The sequence below is a fragment of the Python bivittatus genome, unplaced genomic scaffold, assembly GCF_059951505.1.
Source record: "Python bivittatus isolate LINGU-HERP-01145 unplaced genomic scaffold, Pbiv_v1 ctg000510_np1212, whole genome shotgun sequence".
NCBI lineage: Eukaryota > Metazoa > Chordata > Lepidosauria > Squamata > Pythonidae > Python > Python bivittatus.
In genome coordinates this window covers 1,781,928-1,804,316 of record NW_028277081.1, presented here as the reverse complement: position 1 = coordinate 1,804,316, position 22,389 = coordinate 1,781,928, and the positions used below count along the sequence as shown (strand labels likewise).

Sequence of the window (22,389 nt, the reverse complement as noted above, 5' to 3'; positions counted from 1 at the left end):
AATTAAGGCAAAATAACAGGGGCAAAGAGAAAACAAGAAGCTTAATCCAATCTGATTTCATTTTAAAACCAACTGAGTTAATATCATCATTTCCAAATATTTCATCTGTCCCTCTGTTGTCCCTGCTGAGCACGTCTTAAAGAAGGAACAGACTGGGGAGATGGCTAAACATGCTGAAAATGTCTACCAGCTTCTCTAAATGGATCTCAAAAAAGGGAATGTCACCAGGAGAAGACAAAGAGGAGAACTTCTCCCTATCTTTCCTGCTGGCCTGTTAGAAAGTTTGAAGTGCTCCACAGTCAAAATTGATGTTAGAATTCATCTCCATAGGCCAAAATCTGGGAGGGGTTGAGTGCGGTGGGTGGGTGGGTGGGTGGGGGGCTATGCCTGTTGAGGAGGAACCCCAAAGAAAATGAGAAAAAATGGCGGAGAAGAACCCCAAAGAAAATGGGAACCACGGAAGGAAAGGAAGAGATCATCCTCTTTCCAGCTAAGGGGAGAAGCATTTGAGTTGATGACAAATTGGACGATGCGTTATGCATGCTAAAAAATCTTGGCGAGTATTAAACTTTCAGTTGCTGCTTACACGGACACGGTACTTAGCATCAGTAATTTCCCTTTAATTATAAAGGCCCCCATTTAAAATTCAGATTGGATTATGGAAGATAAATAAATACATGCATAAAATATACCTGGAACCGGATCGCTTCATTGAGACCGATGTTTCTCAGGTACTAAAGAGTGATAATTAAATTTGGAATCACAGGTAATTGCTTGTCTCTCAGGAACATGAGGACTGGTTGGCTCCTCTGTGACTTTTCTTATGCATTTATTTACAGGTTTTATCCCACCTTTTCCCTCCCCAAGGAGCACTGAATAGCATGTGTGTTCACAACTCTGCTGAGTTGGCAAAGGTTGTGATTTCATGCTGAGCAAGCTATCTCAAGGGACGGGTGAACCAATTTCATAGATGTTCAATCACAAATCTGTTGCATCCTTCTCCCCAATAAAGCTGGCATTTATGGGACCCTAATATCTAGAAGATGTCTCGCCGGCTATCAGTTGACCCGTCTGTTGGCACGAGCTGGAGAAGCTGAACTTGGGATGCCAATTGGTGGGAGGGGACTGGCCTTCCACCCCCTTCCTGTTGGGTTGACGTTCACCTTCCAGGTGTGGGCTTCAATCCCCAAATTTCCCCAGCCAGCGTGGCCGCTGCTGAAAATTCTGGGAGTTGAAGCCCACACCCCTGGAACTTGGCCACGTTTGGAAATGCTGAATTAGAGTGTCAGATTGAAGAGAGTCAGAAATGAACAGCTTGGTACCAGATCTGGCCATCAGCAGAGCAAGGAACAGATGGGAAACGGCCCCTTCTGCCCAAAAGACATTAACATCCAGCCCTGCACGGAGAATGGGTGGGCAGGAGAAATAGAGGCGAGGATTTTCACAGGGAGAACTTGCCTTTGATAGCCAGCATTTCCTGGAATTCTTTCATAATCACATCTTACTCTTCTACAGTCAGTCTGAAGTCCTTCTATCCTTGGGGGCCTGTTTGCCATCCAGGCTGCTGGCGAGAACCTTGGCACCACCCCAGCCGTGGAATTCCCCCTCCAACCCTGAGGACAATGTCCTCAGCCTCTTGAAAAAACACGGTCTAGTTAACTGGGCCAGGAGTAGTTTCAACTGCTGCATGTTTATGGCCTGGGGCAACGCCCTGAGTTGCTTTCAGTAGAAAGGATGGTATATAAGGGATGGTTTCATGAACAGGGAGCCGTTGGCCAGGCACCCGTCAGCTGGTCTCTTCCCTTCTCCTTCCAGCTGCGCGCAGAGGGGGAACGCCCGTCGGAACGGCCACCAGCGGAAGATCAAGCAGCAGGAGGAGAGTTGTCAAAACCTGACAGACTTTACCCCAGCCAGAGTGCCCAGCAATCTGGACATATTCACGGCCTACAACGAAACCCTCCAGTGCTCCCACGAGTGCGTGAGGACGCCCGTCCCAATGTATGCCGAGGAGACAATACTTCCACCAGGAGACTATAAGACGTCCTTCAACGGAAATAGGTGAGACCTCCAAGGTGGAGCCCCACCGTCAGTGGTTGATGCACTGAACGATTCTTGGGTTGACCTATTCAGATTGGGAATAAATCGAGGTGTCTTCCCTCTGGGGGAATGGATTAAGGGATAGCTTCTGATGACTCCCTTTTGCTGTGAAGGAGATGGCCCAAAACCAGCCAGACATTGGGCCATAGGAAAAGTTGGACATTATTTTCATTCCATTGGGTGCCCACGGCATTCGCTTCTTCCCACACCGGGGTTGGAACTTCTTGGTCCATCTGCTCTGCCATTTTTTGCAAAGGAGATCCCTCTAGATCCCCCATTCTCAGCCTGCCTCCCAAATTTCTTTCCCCTTCCCAGAAAACCCACTCACGTTGGTTACGGTCACCCAGCACGCTGAACAAACCCAGTTTCTGTGTTCACACACGAGACGGAACCATAAACGAACCACTTGGGATGGGCTTGCACAAAAACTAAGCCACACACATACACCAAAAGAAGGCAAAAGCTAATCTAAGTTAAAACTAATCAAGTTCAGCAGCTGATCTGGCTAGGTTTTGTGCGAACACGACCTCGAAGGGCACAAAATCCTGAATGTCAAATTCAGTCCATGGCACGTGCCTTGGAAGCCCCACACTTTGTATGTGTGTCAGGCATGTAAAAAGGAAACAGGGCTTCGATCACATGATTGACACCCCCCTCTTGACTCTTTAACCCCCACCCCCCTGCAGACACCCCAAGGCCCATCCCAGAATCCCTTGGGCACGCGAGAGTGAAAACGGTTGTGTCTGGAGAAGCAACCTTGAAGATCTTTGAGGACATTGGCTGAAAGGCCCCACGGGTGGATTTCTTTAGGAGCAGATTATTGGCCAGGATGTTTGAGTCACTGAAACAAGGAAAAGATGAAACCTTCAAGGCTCTTAGTAACCGACAATCTCTGCTTATGCGTTTTGAACAGCGGTCCCAACCCTGAAAAGCTAAGACTCGGAGGGAAAGAATATCTGCGTGTCTGTGTCTGGGTGTTATTTGTGAATTGTGGGGAAAGGTTTCATAGCGCATCTTTTTTTTTTCTTTCCTCCCCCCCTCTTTCTATTTATTTCCCAGCTGGGGTGTCTGGATTGCAAAGAGTTCACTGCAACCCCTAACCCTTTGTTGGTTTTAATTATGATTTCTGCCAAACGGTAACGCTTTAACCGAACGATTGCTCCTATTGCAACTGACGTTTCTTAGTGCACCAAAATCAATCTGGCGGGGGCCTTTCCGAAATAAAACAGGGCGAGGGGCCAACCTGCGGGCACCGGGATAAGCATTCTTTTAAAAATGGGCACTGCTGTTCTCAAGCGACGATGTTGGGGAAGAGAGAGGGGGGCGCAGAGGCCTTTCTAGCCTTGCCAGGCAAGGGTGCAAAGCCACTTTTTTTCCGCCCGCTGCAGAGTGTCGTCCTCTGACCGTCATCTAATACCTGTGGCCTTTGTATCTGAAAAATGGTTTGAAATCTCCTGTTGACCAGCCAAACTCCGTTTAACTTCCTGGGGGCAGGCGGACGCCCGGTGGCTATTCCACGGTAAGTCCCTTCGGCGGCGGTTCTGCTCTTCTTTTTTTTAAAAAATAAAAACTCCCCCATCCTCATTCTCACGTTCCCGTCCCGCCCTTGCTGTGCTTGCTGCTCCCCTCTCCCTTTGCTTTTAATTAAAATACCCTTCGCGTTTACCGAGGTGGAGGCAAACCTGGCCGTCACCCCCAATGTTTGCCTCTGCGTTAATTGATTGAGTTTTCCTTTCCTTTTTTTCTGAAAACAAAGCGCTCCATTTTAGATTATCCCAACGACACAAGATGCTTATCACATTCACAGTAGGGTTGAAATTGGCTGCCCACCGAGATGGCTCCGCGAGAGCTAAGGTTAAGCATGTTTCAGAGGAACATAAACAATTGCAGCGGGTTAATTTCCTTCCCTTCCCTTCTTTTAACCTGCTGCTATTTAAATTGCTTTATAATAATTGATTCCACATCAGAGTTGCTCACACATTTTGTTGTAACAATATATTCATAGAGAGGAAGAAGGGCTGGGTAATAAACACACACACACAAATAGTCCATGGTGGTGATTTCAAAGATGTGGCAGGTGATAAAATGACATTTAAAAGGCATGTAGGGTGTCTTCCAAAATGGTGCCTCCTTTTTGGAAGGCACCCATATCCTAATCCGGGTCCCATGGGTGCTGAAACAGTAATATCCGCTACCAAAGCCGTTTGAAAGAAAGGAAAACGACAGTTTGCAAGGCTGTTACTATTAGGCGAAATAAAGAATCTGTTTCAAGTCCTAGGCAGGGTGAACAATAACCCTGTACATCGGTGTTGTCCAAACTTGGCCACTTTGAGTGGACTTCAACTCCCAGAATTCCCCAGCCAGCCTGGGAGTTGAAGGCCACTCATCTTAAAGTGGCCAGGTTTGGACAACGCTGATGTACATAGAAAGAAGGTGGTGGTGGGGAAATGTTACAAATGGAGGAGTCACTTCATTGCCCCAGAGTCAAACCATTCCCTAGTGCGTGTGTGTTGCCTTGCTAGCAGCCGTGGTCCACATCAGGAACCCCTTTGGCCACCTCACAAGATGTCATTCCGAAGACCCCCTTAGAGCGTTGACTGTAGTACGATCAGGGCTCTAATGATCAGCTTGAGAGGGAGCATCAGCCCTGTTGCAGCCCTCAAGGAAGGAAAGAGTTGCACTCACAGTGGACATGGCCCCTATCCTCCCTTCTCACCTGGCAGATTGAAATGGGCTGCGTGAGTAACCTTGAGGGACAGGAGGAAGAGCCACCACTAAGACAACAGTCAGATAAAAGAAACTTGAGTCTGGGGCAGAAATGTAGTTTGAGAAAGCGTCTCAGACCAGACCCTCCCTAGTTCTCTTGAAGATAAAGGCAGGGAGGGGGGAGGCGCATTCGGACTTGCAAGACTCTGTTAATGTAACCTTATACTAAAGTAGTATTAGCATTCATAATTTTGGTGTCTTGGTCTGGACTAATGTAATGGTCTGTGGGGATGATCTTGGGAGACAGGAGGAAGAGTCACAGGCTAGGCAACGGTCGGATAAGAGGCAGCTGAGCCCGCAGCAGAATGGGGGCGTGGGAAGTGTCTCAGAAGGCCCCCCCCCCCAGTTTCTTGGACTGTAAAGGCGAGGGGGAAGAGAGGTCCTTTCAGACTTGCAAGATTCTGTTGCTGTAACCTTACAATAAAGGTAGCGTTAGTACCCATGGGGTGTGCTTCTGGTCTGGACTACCTCAAAGGGCTGGCACAGGTATTCCTCCAGGCCCTGTCAATGCGTTTTCAAGGGCATTTCTTTGGCATCTGTTCATCTTTGCCGTTTAACCTTAAGAAGAAAAGCTGTAGAGGGGAGGGAGAATAATAGCATGGCGCTCTTCAAACACTTGAAAGGAGGTCTCAGGGAATATGATCAAGACCTGTTCTTTGTCTCTGCAGAGGGAAGGACACCAAACGATGGGTTTAAGTTACAAGAAGGCAGATTCCAGCTGAAGGTTGGAAAAAATAAGTTCCTGATAGTCACCGCAACTTGCCAATGGGACGAGAGAGCTGCTGGGCTCCCCTCTGCTGGATGTGCTCAAGCAGAAGCTGGGTGGCCAGTCATTTGGGAAGCTTTAATTGGCATTTTTTGCACTCCACGGGGGTTGGGTTTGATGGCCTCAAGGGCCTCCTCCAACTCCAGGGTCTTGTGGCCCTGTGATTTTTGTGACGGTCTTGCTCTCCATGTGCCCCAAAGGCTTTTTGAAACTGTTCCGCAGAGAAAGTGAAAGAAGGACCAGATTCCGTAATTCCGCACCAGTTTCCCAGCAATGAGAGCTCCCATTAGCATAGTTTATTCCCTTTTTCCTGTAGAGAGGAGGAAGATGAGGAGGAGGAGGCATGGAGAAGAAGAAGAAGGAGGAGGAGGAGGAGGAGGAAGGGAAGGGAAGGGAGGAGGGAAAGGGAAGGGAAGGGAAGGGAAGGGAAGGGAAGGGAAGGGAAGGGAAGGGAAGGGAAGGGAAGGGAAGGGAAGGGAAGGGAAAGGGAAGGGAAGGGAAGGGAAGGGAAGAGAACAGGATAACAATCAAATCAATCAGTCAATCATAATTAGCAACGTGGCGCACAAAACTTTGACAAAATTTGCCACGTGGAAATTTTGTTACAAACTGTGAGTGGGCACAATGTAAAAGTAAGCCACTTCTTTCGAGGAAAAGAGTCCTAAGATCGGCGGCTGCCCATCGACCTGGATCTCCCGATGCCCCCGAGTCTGTAAGAAAGATCGGGAAGGGCGGAGGAAGCTGAGCGCTGCCCAGTGGCCCCTTGCAGCGAAAGAAGACCCTCCTCCTGTGCCGCGATCCCGTCTTCTGCTCAGCCACCGAAGGTTTCTTCCCTTTTCTTAGCGTGATTAGCTCTGGAACAAAACAACCCCACTTTCCAGGCAGCCTGTTTCAGTCTTTGGCCAGCCACGAAGAAATGGGTTTCCGGGCAAAGCTGCTCTTTTTCGGCTCTGGGCAATCAATACCCTTCTTTGGCTTTTGCGTCCAGGAGCGATTAACACTGATTCTGTGAAAGCCGAAGCCGGATCCAAACTTTTCTGCATGGCTGGTTGCAACGGACTAACTGCCACTACAGCTGCGCATTATTTCACACGCCGGATCGAAAGTCACACTGGTGTGCTCCAAACGGGCCTTTTTGTACTACCAGGAGAGAGAAGGAAAGTCCCAAAGCCTCAAACGTCCCCATCCTGAGCTCCCTCCCGATTGGTGGATTTCAACTCCCAGAATTCCCCAGCCGGCCGAGAATTCTGGGTGTTGGAAAGTTGCCAAGTTTGAAAAACAATGATGTAGATCGCGTTCCACCAAGGCAACCCAACCCAACCCAACCCAACCCAACCCAACCCAACCCAACCTTAGCTGCTTTGGACTTCAACTCCCATCGGCCACCCAGGGGTCCTAAGGGAAGGGGGTCAACAAATTAAGATGGCAACCATCACCAGGGAGTTGAACCCCTCCTTTTTTCACATGGATTGTGGGCTTTCAGTGCACAGTTGCATTTTTGACCTCCAGCAGGCCCTCATGGAGTCTAGGGTCAAGGGGAACAGAAGGGTGTTCAAGTCTCATCATGCCTGCTGTGGTGTCGTCACACCAATGATGCAAATGATGTCATCTGCACTGCATAATTGGGGTCATTTGTGTGATGACCTTGTACAATGGCCATGCATGACATCATCATGGCTTGTACCAAATGCCTGTGGCCACGCTCCTTGTGGGCCTGTCCTGGCCCTATCTGGGCTCTGAAGTTTGTCTCGAATCTGGCAAATCTTCCATTAGTTTTTAATTTTAAAAAACCGGGGTGGAGTTTGCTGGCCATTTGCTCCCCAAAGGACAGATCAACAGAAGTGGTTGAATAGTTCCTCCCTCCCTTGTAACCAGTTGGGGATGATGCAGATTTAGGATCTCTTGTTGCATTAGCTGCAAACTCGCTCCATCCCAAACACCCTAGGACAGTGTTCCTCAGCCTCAGCAACTTTAAGGCGTGTGGACTTCAACTCCCAGAATTGCCCAGCCAGCATGGTCACTCCAGTGGTCACTCAGGCTGTTCTGGGGGAAGAGAGTCACTAGGTTGATGGACAACTGCCAGGAACATCCCTGTCTTCACCCCTTTCAAGTGCTCACAAGTTGCCCAGATGCTGATGGACCATATCTGGTCAACCATGAAGACGGCAATATGGAAGACAGAACTGGAGGCCATCTCCAGCTAATGAGTTTGGCTCAGTTGGTTAGCGAGATCCAGTTTCCAAGCGATGGAGATCATTTGTAGACTTGCTCACCCTGGAAATAATATGGTAGTCTTTCCCGCCCCTCCTTCCACGCCTTTCTTCTCCTCTCGGTTACCTTTCCTGTGTTCCTCTTTGAAGGTGACCTTGGAAAGGGGGAAAGCCGTCCCACCTCATGTGGCATTTCACCGTAGGGTGCCCGGGCTCCCTTGGGACCAGGAATTCGAGCAAATTAATTGATTGGCCTCCCACCCACCCCGCCCTCATCAGAATGAATCATCGGCGTGCCCTAAATGAAATTTTCCACCCATCGCCAAGTGTGACTTCCTCCGAATTGCCCATTTAACATTACGGAGCATTACAAAAAAAGGTAATTAGATTAGAAGAGAAAAGGAATATAACACGTTAACAGCCTTGGCCAAAGAAGCAGTGCGCAAATGGTTCAGGGCAGGGCTGGGAATCGGAAGGGAAGAGGGAGGCCTCTGGTTTTGCCCTGGGCTTGTCACGAAGGCATGGCATCGAAACGTGTTTCCCGAACGAGGCAGCGGCTGCCATCTACACTGGCGGAATGCCCTCGGGGAAGGTCACGTTCCTGGCGATCTGTGGCTGCCAGTTGGGTGAAAAAGTATTTCCGTTGGGTGACAGTTCCTGGGTGTCAGGTGAAGGAAGGTGACTGGGAGATTGGGTGCAAGCGGGGGGGGGGGGACTTTAGAGAAGACTTGCACTGGGCAACCTGCAGTCTGAAGCAGGAAGGAAGCCCCCTGCTTCAGGGGACTCCCAAGTTGGTCGTGGTGTGTGTGGGGGGGTATATTTTATGTCAAGCATACTTTCGTGCTGTGAGGCGGTGAAGAATATTTGTAGTCCTTCGGTTACAGATCTGCAGCTTCTCTGGCTTCCATTCATTATTCCTTCTCCTTCTCCTGCTCCACCACTCCTTCTCCTCCCCCTCCTCCTCCTTCTTCTCCTCCTTCCCCTTCCCCTTCCCCTTCCCCTTCCCCTTCTCCTTCTCCTCCTCCTCCTTCTCCTCCTCCTCCTTCTTCTCCTTCTCCTTCTCCTTCTCCTCCACCACTCCTTCTCCTTGGAAAATTGGCAACTTTGCAACATTACATTTGCAACTCCTTTCGCTTTTGAAGACACCAGAGGTAAAAATGAGTCTTTTAGTCAGAAGGCCTTAAATAAAGATATAATTGTAACATGTGGGTGTGTCTCCTCTTGACGTGTCACCCCTGGCTTTTCCTGTTTACAGTAATTTAAGACTCTAGATGGTTTAACTGAATTAACTAGGCTCTTAACACTGAATTATATGAATCTTAATGTAGTCATTGCTATCAGTTGTTTCAACAGTGTTTACAAGAAATTGTATTTTGTTCTCCATATGCAGTTCAGTTAAAAAGAATAAATGCATATACCACCTTATAAATGGGGTAGAAATCTTGACCTTCCACTCCCAAAAAGGAATAAGTACCTGCAGCTAAGGAGGCTCTATGATATCTTGATTTCTTGTTCAGTTAGACGAGGCATCTAATTTGAACCATCTAGTTCAACCTGGCTGATCTCAGAAGACTAAGCAGGGTTAGTTCTTGGATGGGAGACAATCAGGACATTGGGGCTTCAGGCAAGATGGGGCAGTCAAAAAAACCAACTTGGAAATAGCATTGGAAAAACAGTTCCATAATGTTGCTTTAAAAATGCAAGGACATGTCCTTGAAATCTTAAGGACATGCCCCAGCAGGACATCCCAGAATGGACACTTCTCCATTCTTACAGAAACTGAGACCAGAAATAACTGTTATAAGTTGCAGCTACCTACATTTCATTTAAATATAAGGAAAAACTTCCTGATGTTGAAATCTGTTCAACAGTTGAAGAGTCTCCCTATGGAGGTTGTGGATTCTCCATCTCTGGAGGTTTTCAAGAAGAGCCTGAGATCTACTTCTCCAGGATGGCTCCATTGGCTTTCCTTCACATTGCAGAGGGTTGGACTGGATGATCCTTGGGATCCCATCCAACTCCACAGTTGTGTTATTCTATGATTTCATGGGAGTGGGGGTCAACTAAGAGAAGACCTGACTTTGTTGAATGAATTGATAGTGAGAACTATTAAGCAGTGGAACAGCTGGCCTCCTGGAGTCGTGGGGGCTCCATTGCTGGAGGTTTCCAAGAAACGATTGGACAACCATTTGTCCAAGATGGTATGAGGACTCCTGCCTTGGGCAGAGGGTTGGAATAGAAGACCTCCAAGGTCCCTTCCAACCCCAGGATTCTGTGATGTTTCTATGAACTTGCCAGCTTGACTTGGAAATCTGACTTAAGGGAATTGACTCTTCAGACTGAATAACCCCTTCTCCTAATGTACTCAAAGCTATAACATTTGCTCGTTGCAATTCACTGGATTCCTTCTGCCGCGTTGACTGTACGCCCACATCTCTCTGCTCTTCAAGATGATGCCTACGATGGCAATGGCAATGGAATATCAAGTTGGTTAATGGGAGATCCAGATGGCTGTATGCACATTGCCTTTACACTCAGCACATCACCAATTTGGATATTCCTTCTGTAACAGAAGATATATCCTGCGGTTGCTCCTAAGGACCAAGTCTGTTGCTGCGGGAAGTGAATTGCTGTTCAACAAATCATCTCCTTTTTGGACGCTGTCCTTGGTGGGAAAACTCTCAACCATCTGTTGACCGTGATTTGCATTCTGTCCAATATTATACCTGACCGTAAATCCTCAGTGACTGCCCCAAGCTCTGGTTTCCAAAGCAAAGACCTCCCAGGGCTGGGAACATTTGAAAAGAGTCAAGTGCGAAGATTTCAAAAGAACGACCCTTTGGGAAAAACAGAAGAACTTGGGCGTGGCGCTCGCATTTGTGAATTTCTGCTGGGCAGGCGGCCAGCCATCGGGGGCAATTCTTGTTCTCCCGTTGAGAATGGAAGGAGGTCACAGATGATCCATGAGAGACATCAAGCGTGACCTAGTTAGCAAATTGAGGGCATGCAAAACCACGCCACCCATCAGGGTGTCATAAATATTCCTGGCTGCTATCATCAAACCTCCCCCTTTGAACAAGTAGGGAGAATCTGCTCTGTGCTGCTCACTTTCCCCCGGTTGTGCACAGAAGGCGTGTGCATGGCTGTGTTTGGGCTGGATGAAGCGAGGGAGTTCTTGGAAGGAGATCAGAAGTCCATCCAAGGAGGACAGCAACCTCAAAAAGAGACTTTCTGAGAAAGCCACTTAGTGGTGGTCTTAAAGACACCGAAGAGCTAAGAAAATGCAGTGAAACACCTTGTCTCGTCCCCACGGAGAAGCAAAGGCACCGTTGCACCAGCAGGAGAAGAGATGGGAAGAGCAACTTTCATTCTGAACCACCCAGGACCCTGAAGATCTCTGGAGGCTTTACCTGAATTCTCAGTGAAATCCAGAACTTGGGGAGGGGGGTGTCTTCGATCCCCCCTTCTAAGATGTCGCTAAAGAGGGAAATCTTGGACGTGTTTCTGGGCGTGGAGGGGTTGGATCAGAACCACTTCAACCCCATTCTGACCTTCAAAACAAACGCTAAATGTGTTTGAAAGGCCGGAATTGGCCCAATTGCTTCAGAGCGACACAGCCTGATCTGTCAAATCGATTTGATGCCGTGAATGGATCCAGATCCACGTAGGGTATCAAATCTTTGCCCAGTCCTAAAACAAAAGCATTTTTGGAGGTTAAAATGAGCTAGCACAAACCAGATCCCCCAAAAAACCACATCAGATCTGGGGGTTTTCAACCCGTCTTTGGGGTAGGAATGTTCTAAGTTGCTCCTTCCCACAATCTAGGGATCAATGAAGGTTAAATTTTACTTATTTCTGGCACTGTGTTTTATAAGGGATTGTTATTTGGGAACTTTTTAACCTTATTTTCTTAAATAGATGTCAGCCCCATAAGGTAGACCAGGCTGAGAAACAGACACAGTGTAGACCTAAGGCTACTTTTATTAGAACAGCTCTAGTAACAGGATCTTGCAAGTCTGAATGTGCTTCCCTTCCTCCCTCTTTTATCTTCGTGAGAAATGGGGATGGGGGCCTGTCTGAGTTCTTTTTTAAACCACTTTCTTGGCTGGACTCAAGCCTTTTTTGTGTTATCTGAGCCTTGCCTTGGCCACAGATCACTCCTCTGTCCTTCAAGGCCATCCTCTATACTCACCACAATAGAGTACATGAACGGTTTCTCCTGGAGCAGCGTAGAAGCCAGGCAAAAAAATCAATAATCCCACCAGTTGTGCTTCTTGGAAATGGCAGACTTGCAACTCTTTCGGGTCACCAGCAATTCCTGGTGACTAGACGGAGACATCCCTGCTGGCAAGAAAATGGAAGTGATTTCCTTGTGGTCTCCTTTCCAAATGCAAACAAGATCCTATCCTGCTTGTTTTATGTATGTGTTTATTGATTGGCAACTAGCCAAGGTCCTCTAGTTGGACTATTTATATCTAGGGTGGTGAAATGAGAAGGGGATTCTAATTTAGGCTTTGCTGAATCCTAATTTATTTTGAGACAACCCCAGCCCTGGAATGCGGTGAGCATCCTTCCTCTTGATTCGGGCCAAACTAGTTATTGTTCAGGGCAGCAGACCACGCCAGATTGATTCTTTCTAGTCAGTTGGCAATTCTAGGCCTCACTTGCAATATGGGAGAAATGGGTAGACTTCAGCCTTATGCAACCATTTTTGTTTTCAGTTTTCAGTTATATTTCACTGTAATAAATTCAAATCTTGTTTTGTTTTGGGTTTTTTCCCCCTCTCCACATGGAAAATGCAATTTGCAAGAAATGCAAAGTGCAGAAAAATCCCACGGCCTCGCAGTTTCACGGCGGTCCTGTTTTTCTAGGCACCCAATTAATTTGCTCCCCGCGAGCCCCTGGAGATGCTTCGTGCCATTCAGAAAGGACAGGGTGCCAGGAAGGATCCGGGCCGGGCCAAATAACGATAATCTTTGCTTCCACACCCCAAATAATAATCTCTGAATGGCAGCAGAGAGTGGGCAGAAAATAATCCCCTTTGATAATAGCTGGGGCGAGATGTGTCTCCTACATAAATACCAATTAACAGGGAAAAAAATGTAATTAAGGCTTCACGGTGGCAGAGGAAACATCTTCTCTATGACTGCGGATTCCTCCGGAGATATACGGGTAACGCTGACCTCCCGTTTTGCAACCACCCAAGGAGGTCTTTGGGAGGTACACCGTCCAAGAAGTTAAGAATGCCCCCCCAGTTGTCTGCAGGGACCTATTGAGAATCTGGGGTGCCAGGAGGCTGCACCCAGGGGGGGTGAAAAAATGGGGTTGAGATGAAACTTTTAGAAAGGGGCTAACGTGAAGATTTCCTAGAGCTGAATTGGATTATGGGATCCGTTACATTAAGAAGGACACTTTGAATCAGGGGTCCCCCTCTCCATATGGCTATGAACCCCCATTCTTGTTTCTGGCCAGAGGAGGGGTTGATGTCCACCTACGTGGTTGTGGGATCTCAGGCAGGGCTGTACCCCATAATCTTTCTCCAGTATCCAGATTGAAAGCAAGGCCTTTTCGGAGTTGAACTCGGCTCCTTTCCTCCATCCCTGGAGTTTTCTCGGCAGGGCTACGAAAGCCGTTACCAGCTGGGGTGATTTTTCAGATTCCCAACCCAACCTGGGATCGTCGGGGGGGGGGGGGGATCCAAGCACTAACCACACTCAACCCGGCGTGGCTTTTTCAGATCAGCCGGTTCTGGCATCTCGCTGGCTAATATTCAGCTTATTATCTGGGAAGCGGCCCCGGCAATTTGGTTTCCAGACTGATGGGCTCTTCACCCAATGTGCATATTCCTGATTTAAAAGCTCTGCCCGCCTCTGCGTAGAGCCCACTGGAGTTGGGTGGCCAATAAACTTAAATAAATAAATAAATCATGCCAGATGCCCTGGAATTTAAGTACATTTAAGCAGACAAGGAAAACACACCCTCCTGCTAAGAGGTACACATGAGGACTAGTCACTTTGGCTACAATTTTACCGCACTTTTCATTCTCCATTTTTATCTTCATCTATCCATCTATCCATCTATCCATCCATCCATCTATCCATCCATCCATCCATCCATCCATCCATCCATCCATCCATCTATCTTTATTGAAAAAGAATTTTATGCCAAATTAAAAAGGGACAGAAATGTAAAGAAAAAAAGGAGAAAAAAAGAAAAAGTTACGAAAGAGAAAAGAAAAAAGCGAGACACCATAAAAGAAAGAATAAGAAAAATATCTACAGAGGCGACTTCCGATCTTCTTTGCAGCCGTGACCGACATGATCATTGCCATCTCCACCCTCCCAAATTACACATCGAGTCTCCTTCTTCCCATCAACGGCCCTTTTGAATCAGTATATCCTGAGGTCACCAATTCATTTTTGTCCGTCTTCAGCAAAAAGTCCATAAGGGGTTTCCAGTCTTTTATAAATGCCGGTATTGTTCTCTCCCTAATCGGACCCGTCCATTTAGCCATTTTTAAAAAAACTTAACCTTCAAAATAATAATTATTAAAAAAAAGGCAGAGAGAGAAAAAGAAAGAGAAATGGAATATTTAGGGGAAGAAAGCAAAAAAGAGGGAGGGGGGTAATGGGGCGTAATGAAGAGAAAGGTCTTTCAGAACTGCCCTTCTTGCAAACAGAAAAATAGGACGAGTTTTTTCCCCAGCGGTTCTCCCTGGGATGAAAGAGGACTGGCTTCCTTTTCAAAGGAGAAATGCTCGCTCGAGAAAAGTGATAAAGGGGGGGTCTCCAAGGGTCCCGGCTCCATCTTCTGAGACTTTCGCGCCTCCTCCGTTCAGTGCAAGGGGAAATTCTTCCTGTCTCAGGAGAAATCCAAAATAAATACTCACCCCCAAATACAGAAAATAAAAAAAGTTTTCAAGAAAAACCACAGGAACCCCTGAGACATGGCAAAGCAGGGGTTGACGCTGTGTTTCCTCTTTCTCCTTGCAAGGAGCTCGTGAGCAATCTGTTCTTTTAAAAAATTCCACCCCCCCCAAAAAAAACTTTGGCTATCTTGCTGCCAACCATGGCAAATAATGTCATTTTTTATTCTTTCACCCACTGGCGTCCGAGCTGCAAACACCGTCTCACTTTCACAGGCTGGGAACGGGTGTGGGAGGGTGAGAATCAGAAAAGGATTTTTTTAAAAAATAACTTTATAAAGATTGTAAACGAGACAGATCAAGTCTAAGAGAGACTAATATTGAGAATAAAGAAAAGAAAGAAGTAAAGAAAGAACAAAGCCAAACGTGCAGAAAGAAAGAGAAATAAAGAAGTAAATTCTGATTTTCTTTTACAGCAGTTAGAAGTGAAAATTAACCTCCTGCTCTGTGGTTACGGCATGACTTTAATTCTTCCTATAATCTATATTTTTTTCTCTGATCATCGAAACTGCATATCGTAAGTTTATTTTTTTCTGTTTCTCGCCAGAAGTCTATAAGTCAGCATTAAAGTTAGTTCAACGTCTTTTCTCTGATCAAAGATGTCAACGTGGCCATAGAATACAAATGACTTTTCAGGCCAGGACCAAAATAAACAGGATGGGTTGGCTCCAGAGAGCCTTCGCCGCCGAATAAAAAGTGGTCAAGAGGCCTCTTTTGACTAGACTACACAGAGGCTTTCTCGGCCGTAATAAGGAAGTGGGCTTGCCCCCATTTTCTCCCAGGATCTTTCTCACTTCCCACTCAGGGGTCTCCTTGTGGTCTCCCATCCAGATACTTTGACCCTGCTTAGCTGAGGTTGCCAAGCTGCCGTGATCTGTCTGGCCAGTCTTAGAGAGTGCGCTCCGTGAAATTAATGGAAGGTATTTCATATCACGTCCGTTCCTATTGATATTAGTTACACAACCCAAGTTCTGCCCAAGTTGGGTCTGAACTGTTTGGAAAACCAAACCCTGCCGGGGTTTTAAGATCTCGGGAGAGGGCGAGGCAGGGCACGCTTGGTAACCGTTGTAGACATTGGAACTCCCTGCCAATGGAAGTCAGGCCGGGTCCCGGTCTGTTATTCACCCCGTGGCATAGCAAAATATTTTTTAGGCAGACCTGTTTGATCAGCGAAAAAAGCCACGCAAACTTTTCTGAAAGTCTGGAAACCGTCTATGGACTTTTGGCTGGAAGAAGAAGAAAAAAATGAATTTATGGATTTGAAGATGAAGAATAAACGAGGATTTGAAGGGACTTTGAAGAGGGAGGAAGGATATTCAGACTGCACTTATCTGTCGACCGGAAGGTCGGAAGTCATTTATATATTTCTTTCGTTTTCTTTTTCTGTTCTTGCACGTTTTTTTCCTTCCTTTTCCTTTGTCTTTTATTATACAAACGCTCCTGATCAATGTAAGTTTTTAAAAAATATGCAGATGGGTTCTAAGCTTACTGGGCAGGTGTTCTGATTTCTTAATAGATTTTAATTGGGCTTTAATCGCATTTTAATGGGCTTTGCAAAGGTTGACGTTTCATTTCTGCCAAGTCCCTTCACGGGATGCTAAGGAAGGGCCTCGATGAAATAAATTTAACCCGCTGCCGAGGTCCGCCCCGGCACGTGGCTACAAACTTTGACCCAGGGCGGTCTATCAATGCTTGAATGGATGACTTTTGCACACGATGACTTTTCCCTTTTCCTTCTTGTCTTTTCTTCCTAACAGGATTCCATTGGTGAACCTGTAAAAAAAAAAAAATTAAAATGAAGGGGTGACCTATATCTACCATTTGTGTTTACTGACGGAAGACTGCAAAACAACCAAATATATTTTTATATTTATAAAAAAAAAAAAAAAGGAACTTGCCCCACCATGCCGCAGATTGTTTTTCGAGGAGTGCATTATTTTTCATGCAAGAGGGAGGGCCTGGAGGAACTCACACCACAAGGTGATCAAAGGAAGACGACAGGAATCCAGACGGACGTCAGTTGGGGACGTGTGAAGAGTCATCCTTTTTCTGAACCTGTGCCAATAATAACCATTATGTGCCATGCATTGCTGGGAAAGAGGGGACGGCTTGAGAAAAACAGAAAAGGACACGTCAAAACTTACGGAGAGTAAGGGTGGGGCAAAATCTTCTAGTAAAGTCAGTATTTCTGGTTACTATACATATAATATATATATAGATCTATATATATATATATATATATATATATAAAAAACACACACACACAAACACATTTTGTACTGTAGCAAATTTTTGGAAAAACAATCTTAATTGTCTGGGTTTTTTTAAACAAAGAAATGGCTATTGTGGGTTATCAGTATGATTCCATTGAACAAGGTCAGTACCTGGACTTCAATAAATCAATGTTTTCTACTTCGGAAATGTAGTTTTCGCAGACCTGTAGACGTCCGTCTTCCCGTTCCCTTAAGAGCATGCCTGACGAGTCTCTGAGCCCCGCGGTTCCACTTTCTCTAAACCATCCTGGTTGGTCCTGGTTGGTCGATGATCGCACGCCCAGCTGGATTGCAGTAAGTGCCCCTGAACGTATGTGGTCAGTTTTTTCAGCAGCTGGGCAAAGTTTCCACCCGATGTGTGGGCTGGGAAACTGAGGAAACTGTTTAGCCAACGTTCCTCGAGGAGGGGAGAAACCCTTCCACGTTTTCTCAATGTTTCATCTCTCTGCTCCTCCTCGTTGGCCACCATGGCAGTTGGCAAGGGGCCCCTTAATCATTGTCCTCTGCCACCCCTTGGTCAAAAAGCCCTTGTAAGGCGTTGCAGAAAAGGAGGAAAAGTGGATAACATCTAGGGGGTCTTGCTGAATATGGAGCTTTTTTGGAAGTTTTGCAAGAATTCGTTTCAGGGGAGAGTGAAAAACGCGGAAGACGCATTCATGGAAGATACCTCTTGGATTTGCAGAGTCGATCTGCACAGCTGCAGGAAGAGCGGGTAGGATACAGTCCGGGTGAAGGACACGCCAGTTATGCCCGAAAGCAACGCTCCCCAATTTAGCACTTTCGGAGTGAGCAGAAGCGATCCCAATCTCAGTTATCCTTTGGAAACATGCACCTTTCCTGGTGTGCGTTGCTGGTCTCAAGGCAGAAAACTGAAGATATATATAAGGGGAGCACCCCCGCCTCCCCCCAAGCCTCCTATCCGAGTAAAATATGTAGCACGCATCATAGTTGGGAAAAATCTTTGCAAAAATATCTGCCCCCTCCGTGCCACCCTGAAAAGTGTGCGCTAAACTTCATTGCATCCAGAAATGTGCCTCCCAGGAGAAAAGCGCCAAACAATCCTGCAGACTTTCAGAGTCTCAGATTAATGAAGAAACGAAGCAAACCAGGTTGAAGGCTGGTAAGATCTGAAACACAGAGGAAAGATTTGCGCGTCTCTAGTGCGCACGAGGCAAGAAGACCTGGCTCTCTCCGACGCACGATGCCACGTAGAGAAACTGCCGGGGTTCCAGGTTGTTTGAAAACGGCACCCTGCGATAAAGTTGATCAGCAAGAGCTGAGAAAAGCGAAGGCGAAGGACATCGAGCAAATTTCATTTAGATTTAGATCTTCTAAGGCGCTGCTTTGCAAAACCATTTGGAAACGTCTCCCGCTTTCACGGTAGAGCAGCCAGGTTTTATCCAAATTTTTAAAAAATCTGAATAGTATCCTTGAATTGGAGAGAGGGGGAAAACAAATCTCAGTTTTCTTTCCTTTTTTCAAAGGAGGCAACGAAACGTGAAATTGTCCTGGGGTGCTCTGGCGCGGATTTAGCAACAAGGAGGCCGGAGGAAGAGCAACCCAGCTTCCTCAGCCACCGTCTACAGCCTCCCTGGCTTTTCCCCCCATCCCACAGCGCCCAGGCAGGGCACCAGAGGGAACACCTTGGTGCTGCTTTTGCAGAGGTTAAACGCGGCATTTGCTTAAAAGCATCCCTTTCTTTTCCCCAAGAAAACGAGAAAGCCCAGCAGAGGATCGGTGAGAAGAATCAAAGCACAGCAAAACCCAGCCGTCTCCCTCCTCTTTCGCGGTCCTAAAGTAAGCTCAGGAAAAAAGAAAAAATGAAACAGAAGGAACTGCAAAGAAACTTTTAAACCACTCTGAGAATAAGGCGGAGCATTTATTCAGTGCAAGGACGAGAAACGTGGAAGGCGGGAAGGTTTTCTCTCTCCCCATAGTGGATCAAAATGTGGGTGCTGCTTTTCGAAATCCACCAGCTCTCGTGGGAAAACAGTCCTCCCCGTAAAAAATCCCATCTTTTGGATGAGGTTAGGCAAACGAATATTTTGGACCGGCATCTCCCTGCTTCTGGAATACAAGGGCTGGGCACGCAGGACTCGGTGGCATCAGCGTTTTCTTTTCGGCTGCAAACAAAGTCCTTCTGCCTCCCTTCGCCCCATTTTTTTAGCCCTGGGGATCCCCCCCTTCTTTTTATTCCCTTGCAATTGTTTTATTGATTTCAGATGCTGGGCTCCGCCCTCCCCTTTTTCCATTAATGTTTCTAAGCTAGTTTATTGATGGTATTGTTAGTTTTAAATTTTGTAAGCTGCCTTGAGCAGTTAGGAGAAACATGAGGGTGATTTATTTCCCTAAATAAAGAAATATACAAACAAAATCTCCTGTAACGTTGAGAAGGGCTAAAGAAGGGAGAATTCCCAAGGATGTGTTTTGTCTTGGCATGAAGCAGCTATGATGGATCCAAAAGATAGTCCGGACCCACAAATGGGGGGAAAGAAAACAGCATCAAAAAATCAGTCCTCCAAACTGGAAGCCTTCTGGTGGGTTCAGCTACAATTCCCATCAGCTCCAGGTTGGTGGATAATGGGAGCTTTAATCTAATACATATGGGGGGGGGGGTCTCAGGCAGGGGAAGCTGAAATATTTTATTTCAGAAGCAACCAACCTTTGAATAGAGAACTTTCGAGGAGTCGTGGGCATATATGGAATTTGGATAGTATATTGTGGGCGCACTCACAAAATGGCTGCCATGTTGGGTGTGGCCTGTCCTGGATTTTCTGTCAGCAAGATGACCTGTTGGTGAGCTGGATCACACAAGATCACATAAGGTCTCGCTCTTTGCTCCTGGAGGAACTGACCCAATCTTAGAGACAATATAGATGGCTATAATACATCTAAATAATAATAGCAACAGCAATGATAATGATGATAATATTGAGCCCTCTCTCAGTCCTGCAGGGAAGATAAATGTGAAAAAAATTTATCAGGATTTTTCTTTTCCAAGCTGAAAGAGTTATAGCAGAGGGAGATTTCATAAAAGTATCTGTCTCTTCCCTCATCCTGTAAATCTGTTGCTCTTGTCAGACTACAACTCCCATATTTCCTAATGAGTACAATCAACAATCTTATAATTAACAAAGAGAAATACATATGCAAGTCTGGAAGCCAAATCAGAGTGAGGGCGATGGTTTTAAATCTCAGGCTTCAAATCAGACTTAACAGTTAATTCTTGGCTCTTCAGGCACTTAACTCCTAATTCAGGAATTGACTTATTTGATCAAAGGTTCTCAGATGTGACTCAGTTTGATCAGTCTCTCCACTGTAGACGAATATAAAGCCCTCCACAGTACATAAGAATCAAAGCCATTATTTAGGTCAGTGCTCCAGGTTTAAACTCCAGCTTTTTTCCTTCCGCCTTTTCAAGGCAGTGGATACTTCACTGTTCTCTTGATGGCCTTAGGAGGCCCCCAATCTATGTTGACATGATGGTTCTCTCTGGCATTTTTTACATGTGAAGCTACGTCAGAGTGAGGGGAATGCTACTGGTCCTTAGATTTAAAAGAAAAAAAGAGTTTACATGGTACTATGGCATTTAAGCAGAGATATATTGAGCCCAATGTCTTCCCCTCGCATGCAGTTTCATCAGATCACTGGAATGCAACCCGTAGCCTGAGGAAGAAGAAGGAGAAGAGAGAAAGAGAGAGAAGGAAGGAAAGAAAGAAAGAAAGAAAGAAAGAAAGAAAGAAAGAAAGAAAGAAAGAAAGAAAGAAGGAAGGAAGGAAGGAAGGAAGGAAGGAAGGAAGGAAGGAAGGAAGGAAGGAAGGAAGGAAGGAAGGAAGGAAGGAGATGCAGAGGAATAATTTGAATGTGTTGTTTAGTCTCTGCTCAAAACGTAGAAAGTCCAAGCGAGCCATTTTTAGGAAGTCACACTTTTCCCACACCTCAAGAGCTGCTTTGCGCCCCATCATTTTCGAGGGGTACCGGAGCACCTCCGATTTGCAAAACCGGCCGGCTGCATCGCTTTGCCGCCTACCAGACTTCCTCCCACGTCTCTGGCTGCTCTCCTGCCCTGGATGACTTTAAGCCAAGGTATATCATTTCTCCTTCATTTACTGCTATTTACTTGCACGCCACCGAGGGCTTGCTCTCCCCCGTCCTCTTTCACTTGGTCATCCTCCATGCCGCGTTGACCACACAAGAGAATAAAGGTGTATCTTCCTTCCAGGAGCATCCCCAGTGGAGAATGAAGAAAGTCAAGATGGCAGGCCCAGCCCCCCAGCGGAAGCCCCGCCCCTTTTAGGCACATTCTAATGCCAGCAAAAGGGGGCGGGGCTTCAGAAATGCAGTTGCAACCCCTGCCTTGAGGTTTATCATTGCCTCTTGCTGCTCTGTTCAAAAACAGGGCAACTGCGAATTAATCTAAACTTATTTCCTTCCCCCAGCATTGGTGAAGGCCCACCTGCCAAATTTAGATCCGGATGCCGGAAGCAATAAAGACCAAGGGTTCTTCCTTCCTTTCTTTATTTCGTTTATAGGGGGAAAACATCAATACACGTGGTACTTCCGTTCCTCCTTCCCTCTTCCCTTCTTCAAACTTTTGGCGGAAACTTGAGGCCTGAACTCTTTTCAAGAGAGGGTATTTTGCAATGATGTGAGGGGAAAACGGATAAGGCCAACTGGTTCCCCGTCCATACATTCGTGGCTGCATAAAACTAAGGTCACCTCAGTAGGACAAAAAGAATTGGTTGCAAAATTGGGCAAGGAAGGTTAAAAAAAAAAAACAGGCTCCCATTTGCTTGCATGTGAGAATCACTTTTGGGGATCAGGTGGGAATGTTTCCAATGGCTAATCAGGCCTTCCCGCGAAAGCTAGAAGAAGAAGGTGAAGACATCACCTTTCCCTGATTGTTTGTCCCCAGCATCCAAAACTCAGCATCAAAAAAATAGGAGCCCTGATTGTTTATGCCCACCCAGTTTTTAAATGCATCCTGTATTGGTGTGCTCCTACGTGTAAGCATTAGCGTGGAAACGCCTGTAAGTTATTATCTCCTCAAAACAGGCTGTCTTTTGGAACTGGGGGGTTGGGGGGGGATCAAAGATTCCTGCAAGTTCATCTCCCAGATTCGATGCAAAATGTAATAAAGTTTGATAGAACTTCCTAGCTCGCTGTGTTCACTAACCATCTGTAGTTGTGCTAATTGCTGGCTCCGGCAATTTCCTGCCATGCTAGAGCCATTTAAGGTTTGCTTTTCAGGAACAAAACACTTCCTGGTTGTATCCCAGCCCGATTTCCCATTTCTCATGCCACCTGCTTTCCAAATTCAGCATCTGCTGTTGCTAAGTTTTTCTCCACGGG

The 22,389-nt window shown here is 46.5% G+C and overlaps 1 protein-coding gene across 3 annotated transcripts in view; it reads left to right on the top strand.

The window, feature by feature from the left end:
• Positions 1-22,147, top strand: part of AJAP1 (adherens junctions associated protein 1) — a 97,607-nt gene extending 75,460 nt beyond the window's left edge. Inside the window, exons 4-7 of one of the 3 annotated variants that reach the window (XR_015797385.1) lie at positions 1,816-2,058; positions 3,486-3,616; positions 7,990-8,218; positions 16,522-22,147. Coding sequence is in view for 1 of the 3 variants with exons in the window: in XM_088147621.1 (XP_088003747.1) it covers positions 1,816-2,058; positions 3,486-3,558 (316 nt within the window). In the remaining 2 variants the exon portion in view is untranslated. Of the gene's footprint in view, positions 1-1,815; positions 2,059-3,485; positions 6,001-7,989; positions 8,219-16,521 lie in introns of those variants that run through there. The other 2 variants (XR_015797384.1, XM_088147621.1) reach the window with 2 other exon arrangements.
• Positions 22,148-22,389: the final 242 nt, after the last annotated feature.